The following is a 16,610-nucleotide window of genomic DNA, read 5'->3' as shown; positions in this document are numbered from 1 at the left end:
TAGTGAAGAAGTTGATGTAAAGGTCAGGGAGCCTTAGAGCTAGGCTTCCCAGCCCACTTCATTGTGGCTCACTTAAAAATTATCACTAGACTGGGGTGCCTGGGTGGCTCCGTTGAGCATCCGACTCTTGGTTTGGGCTCAGGTCATGATCCCAGGGTTGTTGGATTGAGCCCCACATCAGGCTCCATGCTGAGCCTGGAGCTTGCTTAAGATTAATTCATTCTCGTTCTGTCTCTCCCTCCCTGCCTCCCTTCCTCTCTCACCCTCCCCCTCTCTCTCACCCTCCCTCCCTTCTCTCCCACCCCGCCCCTCTCCCCCCACTTGCATGTGCATGTGTTCTCTAATAAAAAAATTAAAAATATGTATCCTTACACTAACTGGAGAAGGAGGCTGGAGGCTGGAGGCTGAAGCACACATGGGAAATGCTGGGCATAGTGAGCAGGGAAGAGAGGGAGGCAGTCGGGTTAGGGAGAGAGTGGGCCTCACCACACACAGTTTTGTAGGTCATTTAAGGCTGTTTCTGGCTCTGGGCAGGGGAATGGTGTGATCTGAGGCACGGGTTTGCTGGATGGAAGAATGGCGGAGGGCAAGAGGCTACTGGAGTTGTCTGAGTGGGAAGCGACTGGGGCTTGGACTGAGTTGGGGATAGGAAGAAGTGGTGGGCTCTCAATTATCTTGAAAGTAGAGCCATTAGGATTGCCTGACAAATTGGAGATGTGTGTGAGAGAAGAGAGTCCAGGATTACTCCAAGATGTCTGAGCATCTGGAAGGACAGCATTGCCAGTAACTGGGGAAGACAGAGAGGAGCATTTGGTGCAGCACACCAGAGGCTCTGCTTTGGCCATAATGGGTTTGGGCAGCATTTCTGACTTTTGGGTAGACTTGGTGAGTATGCATTCGGGGAGGGGTGTTCCCTAGGGGAAGTAGGGGCTGAGATAGAAATGTCAGTAATCAGATGAGGACATTTAAAGCTACCACTCTGGATGAGAACACTCTGGAAAGGATGGTACATGGAAAGCCAAGGGCCCATCTTGGGTGGGGTCAGGAAGAAGATGAGGAGCCAGAAATTAGCCCAAGAAAGAATGGCCTCTGAGCTTGGAAGAAAATAGGTCAGTGTGGCATTCTGGAAGCCAAGCAAAGGAAGTCTTTCAAGGAGGAGGGAGAAATCGGTTGTGTCCAGTGCTGCTGAGAGGTCAGGTAGGAGGAAGACTGAGAACTGACCATTGAGTTCAGCAGCGTGGCAGTCACTGGGGACCTTGACAAGCACCATTTGGTGAAGTGATGGGGCAGGGGATTGGCTAGGCTGACAGGAGCACAAGACTAAGAACAGGAAGCCGAGGATGGCGATGGCTCTCCTGAGGTTTGCAACAAAAGGGAGCAAGACATGAGGTGGTGGCTGAGGAAGATGAAGATTTACAGATGGGAGAAATGGCAGCCTGTTGGTACCCTACTGGGAATGAGCCTGGGCTTGCAAAGTGCTTGGCACAGTACCTCACAGGTTGCAGGCAGTCAACACGTGAAGGATTCCACAGGTGTCCACATACCCCACAGCCTTTCGAACCCACTCTTGCCAGCCCGAGGATCCTACTTTCTACCTTCCATTCCTACACATACTCTGACTCTGACTCTGCGGTCACTTCTGGGGATAAAGAAGGCCAGAGTGTGGCATGAGCCTCTCAGCTTGCTCAGGAAACCTTAGAACAGGAGCAGTAAAGTCCCAGTACCCAGGGCCTGGAGACACCATGGCCTCCCCGGGTGATGTTGCCAAGTAGGCTACCAGGTGGGTCTTCCGTCCCCAGGCAAATCCCCTCCAGTGGATTCAGACCAAAACCGTCTGGCCCATGTGAGGCTAGCACCACAGGGCCAGGGAAGGACTGTGAGTAGCATTTCTTTGTGCAGGTAAGGGGCTTCCAGAACGTCCCTTCCTCGTGACTCTACACCTGGGTAATAGAGCTCTTGGGTATCCTGTGGCTTTACTCTTACAACAACCCTATGATCATCTCCATTTGACAAGAAAACAGATGCTCCGGTATTACAGTAAGTTCTTAAAGGCCACACACGTTAGAACCAGGATACAAACGTGGTCAGCTGACTCCTCCTCAGGCTCACAGTGGGGACTCCTTCCTAGGCTGCCCCAGGAAGCCAAGAGAAGGCTCCAGGGAGAGGTGCTCAGGAAGGGGTTGTGGTGCCACACATCCATGCCCACCACAAAGCTGCCACTGCTTTTGGGACACCAACCCCTGTCTGAGGACAGAAGGTCCTGGTATGTAAGGTTCTCAGTGGGCAGATGAACGAGCTCGGGATTGAACAGGTGGGCGGTGTCGGTAACTTCCCCAAGCCCTGCCGGGAGGGATGCTACAACTTGGAACCCAGCCTCAAGCTCCCCTGGAGGCAGGAATGTGGGGAAGAGGGCAGCCAGGGCAGTTGCCAGGAAGTGTGGGAGCCTGTATCCCCCTGAAGCCTCACACCTTGGCTGAGTCACAATTCATACCTGGCCTTTTCTCACCTCACCCTGGACCACAGACTGCCAAACCCAAGGGACCTGTGCCTCACCATAAGCTACCCTAAGCTTCCCCAAACCTAGTGATGCAGGGAGCGTGAACCCCATCCATTACACAAGAGAGGAAACTGAAGCCCAGAGATGTTAAGGAGTCTGGCTAAATTCACCCACAGGATGGCAAGGAGCCCAGGCCACAACCTCTCATGGCTGTCGTGCTCCAAAGCTGTCCCGTTTCTTCTGTGCCAGGAGTCAAAAGACACTTATCTGTGCTCCTAGCCAGCAGAATCCCCCCAGGTGAACTTTTCCAAGTGGAAGCTGAGCCTCAATTGTAGATGATGTTTCCAGGGTCCTGGACTGTGCAGATGTGCACTGGGGATGTGCAGAGCTGTGCCTTGGCCCCAAGCAGCACCTCCCTGTGGCTGGGTCGTACGGGGAGCCCCCTTCCCAGCATGAGTCATCTCCTGACAGATCCATGTGACTAGTGAGAAAAGTAAGAGTCCTGTATTGCTGAGGAGACAGGAAGTGTGGGGGCTGGGTGGGTCGGCCCTGGAGGAAGCCTGGCCCCACCTGACCCACCTGCTCTGAGTTAGAGTGCTAATGGGAACCTTCCTTGTGCCCACAAATCCTGTTAAGCTTGAGGTGGAACAGAGGGTCAGACTTAGGACCCCCAAGTCTGGGGGTGGAGAAGTAGGAAAAAGAACTCCAGGCTGTCTTGGGGTAAGCCAGGTCTTCAGACCATTACCTGGTGTCTGGGGCTGGAGGGTATGAGAAGCGCCCCCATACAAGCCACAGGGCCTCAGAGAAATGGGGGTGGGGGGTGGTCTCAGACCTAGAGGTAGGAAATTTCCTGGACAGGAGAGGTGCACCTCCTGGAACTGAGTATACAGAAACCAAGAGACTCTGTAGGTGATGGGATTGCTTGAGCAAAGTCTGGGGGGCTGTGGGCAGGGCCACTAGACATAGGATGTCTTGAGTGGTGCCCCTTCCCCTGAGGCCTGTGGTTTTAACCACCCCCACTTTCCTTTGACATTTGGGCTACCCACACAGCTAAAAGGGGCTCTGTTTATATGTATGCCCCCAGCCCTGTGCCTTCCTCCTTCGGGTCTCCCCACATTCACACCCTCCCTCCTCATTTTTCAGCACAACAAGGCCAGTCAGCCAGCCCACAGCGTCCCACAGCTCTCTCCTCTCTATGAACATTTCAGCAGCCCACACCCTACACCTGCACCAGCCGACATCAGCCAGAAGCAAGGTATGGATCTGGGAAGGGGAGGGGCCTGCCGGTCCCAGAGCCTAGGGGCCAAGTCCTAGGCTTCTGGGTCCAGGGGGGTTAGCCCCTTTTTAACAACTGGAAAGCCTGGGGCTGGGCAAACTCAAAACCCCAAGAAAAATGCCAGAAAGATGGCCTGGGAGCCTGAGAGCAGGTGGTACTAGGTCAAACTTGGAAGGTTTCGGGTTGAGGTAGGAGCCCACATCCTGAATGACCTCCCAGTGCCAGTATATGGGAGCAGGAATCTATGTAAAACTGAAGACTGTAAAACCTGTATCCTTCCCTCCCTGCCCACCCCCCCTCAATGAGAAAATGGAAAGTGGTGGTTGTGATGGCTGATTCACCTCAGCCTCAGGGAAAGTCATTCTGAAATCAGCCATTGTCGGCTGTGGGAAACCTGCTGACTCAACTCTGGGGAGCCAAAGGGGGCGGGTGGAACCCTGGCTGTCCAGGCCAGGGGGCCTGCCTCCTGCCCAGAAAGCCAGGCCAGAGCCCCCAGCTTAGAGGCCCCAGCTGAAGACCAGCAGCGGGCCGGGGCATGATGAGGCCCAGCCATCCCACTCCTGAGTGACTCCAGCTCTCCCACTGGCAGCCTGTATCCTTAGGCTAGTCACCCTGCCACTCTGCCCTTGCTTCCCTAGCCTATAAACGGGGTACCATTATCACACTGGAACAGTCCTCAACAAACCAGTATGTCTGGTCCTCTAGCTAATGGGAGGTGGGAGAGGCCCCACAGGAAGGCCTAGGAGGCAGTAACTAGCAGAAGTGGCTTCCAGGTCAGGATAGATCACTTACTCGGCCCCTCTCCACTGTAGGAGTTCACAGGCCTCTGCAGACCCCTGACCTCTCTGGCTTCTACTCTCTGACCTCAGGCAGCATGGGACAGCTTCCCCACACTGTGAGCTGGTGAGTGTGAACCCAGTGGGAAGAGGGCACCTTGCGCTGGGGAAACCCGTACCTGCCGTTTCCTTTTCCTTCTCCGTCCTTCTCACAGCACCCCGCTGCCAGGTCTTGCGTCTGTACCAGGAGCTGCCCGGCAGCTCTGTTCATTGCCCATGTAGCCCAGCACGCTGCCCTTGGCTCCTGGTCGAGACCTCCTGCATTCAACATCTGCCTCAATGTCTGAGAGACTTGGTAGGGGTGGGGAGCACCAAGCCACTCAGGGTTAAGAGAGTATGTAAGGAAGAAAAGGCAGGCCCACCTGAGCAGGGAGGGGCATTATGAATGGTCCCAAGAGGCTGTTGCCTCTCAGCCACCTGGTGGGCAGGGGGGATACAACACTCATCCCATTGCCTACTGGGGACTGGTCCCTTGGCTGAGCTTCCTGAGGAACAGTGTTCTTTGCCCCCTCTGGTGCCTGCCTGATTCCAAGCCCCTGGCCGGCTCCTTGAAAAGCTTGCTTAGAGGGTCAGTGAAGGCTGGGCCAGCAAAAGCCAGCCTGAACCTCGAGTCAGTAGACCTAGGTGTGGGCCAGAGGGCTGGTCTGGAGCTGGAGCCAGGTCTTGGCGGGCTGGTTGGTCCTTTGCTCATCAACCACAGTGTGTTCTGGATGCGTCTCTAGCCTCTCCAGGGTGGGGCAGCACCCCACAGCAGGAAATCTTGGTTTCCCGGGAAGGTAGGGAAGCCCAGAGGTCCAACCTGAGGCCCACCTGCCCTTTTCCACTTGCTCTTTATCCATATTCAGCTCACTCTTCTATTCCCAGATTCTCCTTGGACAGTGCTCCATCCTCAGTACCAGTCAGGAGTATACCCACAGATACTCCCAGGATTGGGGTTTGCCAATCCTTGGGTGTACTACCCAGGTCAGGGACCCAACAATTACAGGGCAGTATTAGCAGTGCTTTTATTGGGGACTGTAAGAGCCCAGAGGGGTGCCTCATCCAGCCTGGGATTTCCAGGGCTTTTAGGAAAAAAAGTCATTTAGCTAAGCAAGAGCTGAACAAAGACCAGGAGTTGAAAGGGAACAAAGCGGGCAGAACAGTCAGTGTCAACAGTGACTGCAAAAGCCCTAGGACAGGTATCAATGCTGTGCTGATGAGGAAATTTTAGGAAGTAAGGCTGGAGGTGAGCTGGAGGTAGGGGAGGTGGGGGGGGGGGGTGGTCTACTGAGCTGGGTCCCAGGAGAATACTGCCATTTCTGCCCTTTAAGCACCAGTACAAGTCTGTAGAGGGAAGTACATGCAGCACAGGTTGCCCTCTAGTGGCAGATGCTTCATATACATGCTGGAGGAGTCCTAGTGGAGGCCAAATTGCCGTACCCTATGGGTCAAGCAAGGTGGGGAAGTCTTTCCCTACATCTGGCCAGTAGCCAGACTGCTAACAGCTGTCTCTCCCAACCACAGGCCCAGCCCTCCTCTCTACCCCCTGTCCCCTTCCTGCGGATATAGACAGCACTTCCCTGCCCCCACTGCAGCCCCTGGCGCCCCCTACCCCAGGTGAGTCCCATACCTTGCAGCCAGGCTCCTGCTTCCTGTTGCCCAGGCTTCAGAGCCCACATGAGGCCGTGCCCAGGCCCGTGCTTGCCCTGTGCTAGTTGTCTGTCCATCCGTCCGTCTGTCATTCTGCAGCCCCCTGCTGCCCTGTGCCTGAGAATGAAGCCGGTGGGAGAGCCAGAGGCCTCAGCCCAGGTCATACCATGCAGCCGAGCACCCTAGAGCAGCCAGGGCCAGTGAGTGCACACCCGTGCTTGTGCTCCTGCCTCTGCACGTGTGAATCAGCCCATGTGCAGGTGTGTGTGCACTCACCTGTGTTGTGCATCCCTGCTGAAGGGCGGGACAAGCCAACTCTCCTGGGCATTCCGTGAGCTCTGCCCAAGCTGAGGCATCACCTTTTACATGGGTCTGTGACAGTAGGCCCTTGGGGACTGCCTGCTCAGAGAAAGGAGCAAGGGCAGGGTGGTTTCCACAGAACAACAAAAAAGTGAAGTAAAAGGTATGTGTGTATACGTTTGTGTCCCTTCACTTTGCACACTCCCTCAGTAACAGACTCAGACCTGGTGTGGAATAAGGAACTCAGCAGACAGTTCCAGCCCTATTGGAATTTACAGCCCAGGGTGGGAGGTATGGACCTAGCACTGACAGCTGAATGGGCTATCTGGGAGACGGGAAAACCCTAACCAGACCCCAGCCAGGGCAGGGACACAGATTGGAAGAACTTCATGACATCTGAGCACAGGGGACAAAGGGAACAGCACTAGTTGGGGATGGCTAGGAATGGAAAGTGATGGAAAACAGGGGAAAAGATGGAGCTAAGAAGTGTCAGCAGAGACGTTCATTCAAGGCAGGGCAGGTCCTTCGGAGGAGCCTGGGTTTTATTCTGTGAGCAACAGGGGGAGTTTCAGCAGGAGGGGCCAAGAGCACTCAAGTGTTTAAAAGGTCACTCTGGGAGTTGTGTGGAGGCCTGCAGGGCTCAAGCAGGAGAGTAAGGAAGCTCACGGGGTAGCTACAGGTTCAGGAGGCTGAGCTGGTGAAAGCACAAGGTAAGGGAACAGATTCAGAGCTACTTAGGACTTAGTAACCACCTGAATGACATGTATACAGATTTCTGCGGTGTCTGTAACATTCTGGAAGCAGGTGTTTGTGTTGGTGTGTATCTGTGTACTCGTGTGCCAGCCACTGGAGGTGGGGTGTCTGTTCATCTGTCATCGTGTACTGTGCAGGCGGCTCCGTGTGTCCAAAGCTCTGGACTCTACATTCCTGGCTCAATTTTAACTCTCCTTCTGCCTTTAGGTTCACCCACCCATCCCTGATGCTAGGCTCCGGTGTGCCTGGTCACCCTGCAGCCATCCCCCACCCGGCTATCGTACCTCCCTCAGGCAAGCAGGAGCTGCAGCCATATGACCGTAGCCTGTGAGTGAAAAGGCCCACAGTGTGGAAGAGGGAGGGGAACACGCGAGCAGATCTCAGGCTCCCATCTGTTGATCTGCCAGGGAAAACATTCCTCGTGCCAGGCTCCATGCCTGCTGCCTAGAAACTCCAGGGACTGCCAGAGAGGGCCTCTGGTCAAGCCATCTTGTTCTTGCCACTGACCAGAATTTTATTTTGTTTCAGTTTATTTATTTAAGCATCTCTACACCCATTGTGGGGCTTGAACTCACAACCCTGAGATCGAGAGTCACACACTCGTCCGACTGAGCCAACCGGGTGCCCCTGACCAGTGTTTTTTGATCCTTAGAAGCAGGAGGGAATGGATGGGGTGTGGAACAAAGATTTAGTTTGAGCCAACAGGGGAGGGGTTGTGAAGTCCTTAAACAGGTTTTTCTTACTTAGGTGCAGTATTTCTGTAAGGAAGTTACTTAGTTTTGATCACCCATTTTGGAGTAACTAACAAAGATACCATTTACAAAACCCTAGTTTCTATGCACTGGCACACACATTGGACACATGCTAGAAGAAGGTAGTAGCTTTAGCTGGATACTGGGGGCTCCTGTGTGATCTGGACTTGTGCCTCTCAGGAAGACACAGGCAGAATCCAAGGCAGAGAAAGAGGCCAAGAAGCCAACCATCAAGAAGCCACTCAACGCCTTCATGCTGTACATGAAGGAGATGAGAGCCAAGGTCATTGCAGAGTGTACACTCAAGGAGAGTGCTGCCATCAACCAGATCCTGGGCCGCAGGGTGAGGCCACGGGCAGGTGGGCTGGCAGGGTTGTCCCCTGGTGCTGCCTGTTGACTCCCTGATGCACCACCATCTCTACCTCTCCTTTCCCGCTGCAGTGGCACGCGCTGTCTCGGGAAGAGCAGGCCAAGTATTATGAGCTGGCCCGAAAAGAGAGGCAGCTGCACATGCAGCTCTATCCAGGCTGGTCGGCGCGGGACAACTATGTGAGTGTCCGATGACAGACAGGGATGGGTAGGGGAACCTTCAAGATGCCATGCCCCGGGCCACAGTCTCAACGGGGAAAGGCAGACCACTGTCCTGAAAGCACAGATACAGAGGGCAGGTGCAGTATAGGGCTCAAGGCCTCACCTGGCCAGCTCCGAAGCCAGCTAAACAAGGGAAGCTGCCCTAAAAGGCAGGCCCATGCCCTCTTTTCCACCTAGGACATACTCCCCCCACTCAGGGCTGTTGTGCAGCATTTGGCCACAAAGGCAGGAGGGGCGTATGGGGCCCTGTAAGTCTTCTCCATTCAAAATGGAGACCAGCATGGGAGAGGGAGGAGTCGTCTCTAACTCCCATGGTACCCTGGTAAAAATTGCAGTCAAATACTAGGCCTTCCATGTAGAAGGGATCATGTACCCAGAATCTCAGCAACAGGCAAGCAAGGCTGCAGGTCTTCCAACCACTCACTCAATGGAGTTATAAAGGGACCACCTGCCAGATCCAAGCATCCCTCCCTTTATTCCCTGCAGGGGAAGAAAAAGAGGCGGTCACGAGAAAAGCACCAGGAGTCCAACACAGGTGAGGCTTTCCCTCAGCAGTGCACACTCCCCTCCAAGCCCACATTTCATGAGCACCCTGCTCTGGCCCAGAGGGAGGGACAGAGTACTGAGCCACATACCTTCAAAGGCCTGGGCCCTTTGGAAACAAGGCCCACTTCTCGTAAGTCAAATACCCTTGTGAAGAATAGCTGTACTGAGTTCTTTGACCAGAATTAACACTGGTGTACTGCCTTGCCACACGTCTACTACCTTTGGTAGCGCTGCTAGGAGAAATGGACTCTACGATTCTGCCACAATGGGCAGCAGTCTGTATGGGTGGAGGTGCAGCCATGTCTAGGTCCAGAAGTCACACAGCTTAAGTTTCCATCTGAAAATGTGTGTAGACTAGGTTTAAGCTACAGCAGGAGGGGGATGTGGGTCAGGCAGATTGCGCAGGGAGTTGGGGGAGGGGGGCAGTGAGGCAGAAGAGGCTGGATCACCGTGGGCCTCCCTGGGCTCCTCTCCCACTGCTCCTGTGCTGCAACCTGAGAGGAGCCAACATGATAGGATCCCCTCCTTCCCCCACCTCCACCATTCTTCCCACTGCCTCTACCGCCTAGCTAGGTGTCCACCTTTCCTGATACCTTGGCTCTGGGTCTCGGGGCTCCCACCGGGGCTGGCTGTGCCATGGCGAGGCCCTGTGCCCATGGGACCTATGGGGTATCTGTGACTGGCTGACACTGATGTTACCTCTTCTTTCTGGGCCCTGCTCTGCCCTGCTGCCTGCCTGCTCGCCCTCTGCCCTGCTCTGCCCCTCTGGCATGGCTGTGAGCAGACCCTGGCTCGCCTAAGAAATGCCGTGCTCGCTTTGGCCTCAACCAGCAGACGGATTGGTGTGGTCCGTGCAGGTGGGTTTGTCCCCACCACCATCCTCCCTTTGCTTCAAGCTGCTTCCCCGATTCTGCACATGTTCTGCTAGGCCTGTAGCCCTCATTTGGTACCCCATCCCATCGCATACCACACACTGGGGAGCACCTGCCCTCCGAAGGATGAGGTGGAGAGACAGATTCAAGAAGGTAGTTCTGGTGCCTAGTGCCTGGAGTCCTCTGTTAATGATGGTCTGACGCTAAGCTTAGCATATCCACAGCAGGCCTTATCATCCACCTCATTCAGGTGACCTAAGCCCCTGCTACCAGGCCTAGAACTCACCATGGTCCACCAGTTCCCTCACTTCTTCAAATTGGGATTCCTGCTTGTATTATCCGGAACCCTTAAATCTAAGAAAATCAAGGTGACTGTAGTAGAGAACCACCTGGCTTGTACTGAGACCAAAGGATGGGAGAGGCAGGGAGACAGGAACAGGGGTGCACCTGGGCTGTCCTATCAAAAGGGCCATACCAGGCTCTGGGGCACTAAATGTGTGTTTTGCCATACAACAGAGAAATGCCTGTGTGAAAAGAAGGTATGCTTACCACATGGCAAAAGTTTGCCTGGTTGAGGCCAGGCCTGGTAGTTCCTCATGGACTCTAAGAAATATTGCCCAGTCCCTCAAAGTGCCTACATGCTCCTCTCCAAGGGCAAAAAGGAATTTGGGGAGTATGTGTGTATATGTACACACGTCGGGAGGCTATTTGTGTTGCTCTGCCTGAGCACCACTATGAGCACTGCAGTCCTTTGCCTTAATGCAGATATGAGCCCCACAAACACGTGAAGCAGGGGCTCAAAGGCCCAAACTAGGAGATGGCTCCCCTGGAAAACACGAGGCAGCCCACAGGGCTAGCCTACAGAAGGTTCCTGGGCCACCTTGTGGCTGCGCTGGGAACTGCACCTGTTCCAGGTTTGGGCCAGGCCCAGCAGAATCACAGTGCTACTAGGTGTGAAGGCACAGGCACATCACCCAAGTCCTGGGGAGGGGGGACAAGAGGTCAGGCCTGTGCAAAGACAGCATTTTCTGGTTGTGGTGTATGACTATGAATTCACCCTCTGTTTACAGATAACTCTCTTCACTATTCCTAGGAGGAAAAAGAAATGCATTCGGTACTTACCCGGAGAAGGCCGCTGCCCCAGCCCAGTTCCTTCCGATGACAGTGCTCTAGGCTGCCCCGGGTCCCCAGCCCCCCAGGACTCGCCCTCATACCTCCTGCTACCCCACTTTCCCACAGAACTGCTTGCTAGCCCTGCGGAGCCGGCGCCTACATCACCAGGTCTCTCGGCTGCTCTCAGCCTCCCAGCCCCCTGGACCCCAACAGGCCCCCCACAGCGTCCTGCAGAGTACACAGCTGCAACGACAGGAATCTCAGAGACAGGCAGCCTAGCATGTACAGGACACGTGGCTGCCACCAGGGGCTCATCCTCTGAGAGGAAGCGACAGAGCCCCAAAGCACGTGGGAACTGGCCAGAGGCCCTGTTACCTCCCTCTCAGGGACCGGGCCCAGGAGACTTCCGAGGCTGCACAACTTCTGCCTGAACCCCGGGGCCATCAGTTCAAACTACGCCAAATGGTGGGAATCAGATCTGCATTGTGTCATCTAATTAAGGGCATCCCTTGTGCCTACAGCAGCCTGCATCTGTTCCTTTTACCCTCTATCTTGCTGCCCAGATGCCCCTGCCTCCCTTGCTTTTCTACTATAGGTCACAGATAGGCTGGACTAAGCCCAGCTGCTTTCCCCACCCTACACCTCCTTGGTCCCATCACTGCCACACCCTCCCCATACCACACACTTCAAGGACCAAGAATGAGCTGGTTTACAAAACCACATGTGAGCATGGTCACAACCACATGCTCAAGACAATGATGCTTCTCTTAACCTGGAGAAGCCCTGTTGACAGAAAAGGAGTTATTCATAAACTGGACCAGAGTAAGCCTTTTGCCGTGTCCTCAAGAGCTTACAAGACTAGGAGGAAATGGAACAGGTTAAGTTTAGGCCTATTACCACAGGCACTAGGAATAACCTGACACTACCTTATCAGGCAAGTATGGGCAGTGAGAGGTATCTGGCTCTAGTTCGTATTACTTGGATATGTTTCCAAGAGCAACTCAACCTCCCAAGAAGCTCTGATACCAAGGTCCCATGCCTGTTACTAGTGACTGAACTCAAAAGAAATTATGGCCTCAAATCCAGCATGCATCCCTCCCTTACACCAAGAGCCTCTGTCACAGTTCTAGCTCCTGCTTGTCCAGGTCAGTCTAGCCAGCTCTTGGGCAGTTTTAAGAGGGCAAACCAAACCTCATGACCCCCAACGCTCACCTTACAGCACTGAAATCGCTTCAGCTTCACTTTCCCGAAGGGGCTGCAGGAAGGAGGACCATCAACATCCAAGCAAGGAGCCCAGAGAACCTCTAGTGGTGGTCAGTGGGTTTTCACCACCACCTAGTTTAACCCATTTCTGAGCCAAGCTTCAAGCCTGAGCCTTAAAAAACAAACTTTTAATTTAACTTTTTTTGTCTCCTCCTCACTGTATATAGCCTGAACCCAAAGAAAAAGGGCTGTTCCTATACCCACACACCCCTCAACAAAAGCCTTCATAGTTCCTACTTTAGCCACTGGCTTCTCAGAATCCAAAGATCATATATTCTAGTATAGTGTTGCAAGAAGTCTTGAGAAAAAGGACTATTGTAGTGTTCAAAATATTTTTGTATTGTTAATGCATCATACAAAAACTTTTTTTAACATGAGAATAAAGATACTTTTTACTGGGTTTCTTTTTCAAAATTGACCCTGAGGAATATGCTGTTTCAGTAACAGAGCATACAGACTACTTTTCTTCCCCACAGCCATAAAACTTGGGGTTTATTCTCTATTATGCTACACACATTCTAAAGACTTTCAGTCCACCTCACCTCCCTGCTGCAACCCCGAGAGCTAAGCTCATTCTAGGTGTAAACTACTAATCCAAGCCTTGGTCCTAACTCCCCAATCCTCGGACCTCACAAGTGATGCAGGTGCAGGCTAGCCTGCACAAGAGATTGCGCTGGAAACTGCCACCACGGACCCACATGACCACCAGGCTCCATCTTCCCCCTCCATTTTCCTTCCAAAGACTGAACACAAGTATACATCCTATTTCAAGGAAAACCAGGAGTCTTCTATAATTTGGGAGCAGAAATTTCAAAAGGGCATTTTAACAGCACCCTTTCTTCCCCAAAACTATTAAGGTGCTTGAGATATCTTGGTATTTTTATACAAAGCCTCTCCAGTTTGCTAAATCTACAGACTTTTATACAGCAGTTTCCATCATGTTTAAGAATACAGCTAACTCCTAAAACCCAACATGAATGTAAAAGGTGTCATAAAGCCACCTCAATAGGTCAATCAACTGTTAGATACAAATGCTGGACAAGAACATCACAACAGCCAGCCACTGGGCCACAATCATGCATTGTACTTTTCACTGAGTTCTATTTTTGGGATTTTATGTTTGAAAATATTTATAAATAAAGTAATCTTCCAGAGTAGTGTCTATTAAAGTAGGCCACTGGAAGCTGTAATCCCAGATGGGCTTTTTTCTCCAAAGAGTTAGAAGAAACCATTCTCTCCACATCTGTCCCATTTAAAGAATTCCACTCTGGCTAATGGCCTAGTTGTTTCAAAAACTACATTTTAAGGCTTATGCAAGACTGGGTTGCTACATCTGATTTGGTGTCTTATTTAGAGCACACTGGGTACAGGAACAATGCACCCTTTGTGTATGTGAGGGTGAAGAGGGGAGGCATTGGCAACTTTGTTACAATCAAACCAGCCTTTTAAAAGAAGTGATTTCAAAGAGGAAACAAATCCTCCCAGATCACACCAGCAAATTCCTGAGGCCACAGGTGACTTGAGAGTGTAGCCCTAAATTCAACTTCAAATAGCACACCAGTTCCATCTCACTGCGAGCCAAGAACTAGTCATTTTTAAGACCTCAGACAAGATACCTCAACCTCCCTTACACATTTCCCAGAAAACAAGCAAGCGGGCTTGGCATACAGATCTTGACCCTTCCCATGTTTCAGATGCCCCTCCTGTGCTCCTAATACGGTGAAGGCTCAGCTCAGCAAGCTGGCAAGACCTGCCCAAATCTCTCAGTTTGAACATGTTTCCCCTTTTTATAGAGGAAGCCCTGTGGCTATACTCTTCTAGCTGTGTGTTTTGAATGTCCCCAAAGCACTACTGCCCTGCTCTATGCAATGTACAGGAAGTCTGGCTAGGAAAGCCACAAGTGCCGGGCAGCAGACTGATTCTGTGCATTATTCCAAAGAAGAAATAAAATTGGTTCCTGCATGCATTTCTAGGAAAAAAAACAAAAAAACAAAAAAAAACAGCATAGAAAGGGCAAAGGTAACAAAGACCTGCCAGGTCTATATATCAAGTAAGATTTGAGACCAAAAACTAATTCCTTAATAAAAAAAGCTGACTGGCTTTTGTTTCAAGTTAGAAAGGCTACTTTATCAGGACTTTCTCAGGTCTACTCAGAGCTTACCACCCAAGGAGACCCTGGTTCCCAGGAACTCCCCCAGATCTCTAACTCAGGCTCTTGGGCTCTCTACTGGGCCAGGGCAGCTAATGGACCTTCACTGGTCTACCTGTACACAATGGGCAGGAGGGGTCTGAGAGGAGCCCTAACTGATGTAATTAAGACAGTGGAGAGACGTTAGAAGGGGATATTCCCATAGTCAGTTTGCTAGAATAAAAGGCTAGCTCAAGGCAGGACAGATTATGAAATTAACGCTAGTGTAGGCACAGAAGTAACTGGAAAAAGCAAATTCTGTGCTAGGGGTAGGAACTATCCTATCACCAGCAGTTGTCAAGAATTCAGTCACTGGCAATACAAGGTAAGAGGTATCTCATCAGCTATGAATTCTATAGCAAATAGTTACTAGTTCAAGTTGACACATTTTTCAAGTTCACCTGGGGCTCGGGACCAGGTCTTTCTTCTCCATTCAGATGTTCTTTCATTTCTTTATCTGAAGACTTGTTCTTTTGAGCATGTACAGTCAATCTCTGGGGTATGGGTGAGGGAAAGGGAGAAATGTGGAGGGGGAGTAAGGAGTAGGAAATGAAGGAAGAGAAGGAAAGGCAGGCCACCCTGGAAACTCCTCTTAAATATAGTTTTGTGACAGTGTAGCTCTCTGTATTCCCACCCATCCTAACAGCCTCCTGGGACACAATTATCTGCAAAGCAATTGAAATAAGTAAAAGAAGTTGTAGAAAAGCACACTCAGCACAGAAAGGTGCTCAGTAAGTACTTCTGAAATTTTTAAGTTAAGCAGTGTCAAAAACTCATGGGAACCACAGAATGTAGAAATAGATACTGTTGTAAGCAACTATATTCTATACGCTTCCCACAAAATGCCTCTCGGTTTTGGGACACAGATCAGATGTAGCCAAGGTGTAAAATACTACAAGGCAACAAGTATACCATCCAGGAGTTACATAAACTATCACTCAAATCAAGTCCCACACTGGAATTCCATCCAATAAGAGCATCCTGACCAACTCTTTTATGCCACCAATAAGGCTCATATCCACTGACAGCTCAACAGTAAGGACAGCATTCAGTCTATACTGCTTAGATGTCCAAAAGGCACTATGTTGGGCCAAGGATTATGTTCTAAACTTCCCACACTATCAGTCTTGATATGCACATCTCGTTCTCACTCTGCCTTGCAAAGAGTCATTTTTAACAGTAAACAAAGCATCAAATAAGACTGTCAAGCTCCCAAATTCACAATCCTTTAGTACAATACTAAAAAAATGTTTTTGTTCAAATACTCAAGAACTGCACTGCCTGACATGGGTCTAACTAATTACTACTCTTCCCAGAGTATCACAAAATTCTGTCAGCCCTCATGTCTCTTTTCAGCCTATATTCTCCAGCAGACCTACTGACACCCAACCTTTTGCTGGTAGTTCCACACTGAACACTGCCTTCCCCTCACCTTGGCATCACTCCACTCCCAACCAAAACAACTTCTGAAACCAAATTAGTTTCTCTCACAGCACTTTCATAGACTCTTCCAGCCCTGGGGCCCCCATTTACTCATTAATCTTGTTCTGTACAGGAACATTTTTTTTTTTTTTTTTAATTTTTTTTTCAACGTTTTTTATTTATTTTTGGGACAGAGAGAGACAGAGCATGAACGGGGGAGGGGCAGAGAGAGAGGGAGACACAGAATTGGAAACAGGCTCCAGGCTCCAAGCCATCAGCCCAGAGCCTGACGCGGGGCTCGAACTCACGGACCGCGAGATCGTGACCTGGCTGAAGTCGGACGCTTAACCGACTGCGCCACCCAGGCGCCCCGTACAGGAACATTTTTAATAGTTACTCATCCCCTCCTAGCAGTATTTATGCCTTGCCTCATGAGCTACGCCAAAAGCTCCCAAGAGGGCAACCATCTCTTACACTTCCTACAAAAGAGAAGCCAGAGGCTACACTTCAGGGATTCAATCATTTCAAATGTTTTCCCTTTACTTGCAGTCTTCTCCCTTACTCTCTTCTGT

General features: G+C 51.4%; 1 protein-coding gene across 1 annotated transcript in view; it reads left to right on the top strand.

The window, feature by feature from the left end:
• Positions 1-12,828, top strand: part of TCF7 (transcription factor 7) — a 31,871-nt gene extending 19,043 nt beyond the window's left edge. The window contains 10 exon segments of the mRNA XM_058736292.1: positions 3,641-3,752; positions 4,586-4,676; positions 7,499-7,618; positions 8,224-8,386; positions 8,485-8,592; positions 9,121-9,169; positions 9,965-10,037; positions 11,146-11,314; positions 11,316-11,369; positions 11,371-12,828. Coding sequence (XP_058592275.1) covers positions 3,641-3,752; positions 4,586-4,676; positions 7,499-7,618; positions 8,224-8,386; positions 8,485-8,592; positions 9,121-9,169; positions 9,965-10,037; positions 11,146-11,314; positions 11,316-11,369; positions 11,371-11,487 — 1,056 coding nt within the window. The 3' untranslated portion in view covers positions 11,488-12,828.
• The last annotated feature ends 3,782 nt before the right edge of the window (positions 12,829-16,610 follow it).

Source organism: Neofelis nebulosa, chromosome 1, assembly GCF_028018385.1.
Source record: "Neofelis nebulosa isolate mNeoNeb1 chromosome 1, mNeoNeb1.pri, whole genome shotgun sequence".
NCBI classification, from domain to species: domain Eukaryota; kingdom Metazoa; phylum Chordata; class Mammalia; order Carnivora; family Felidae; genus Neofelis; species Neofelis nebulosa.
This window is presented reverse-complemented; position numbering and strand designations above follow the sequence as displayed.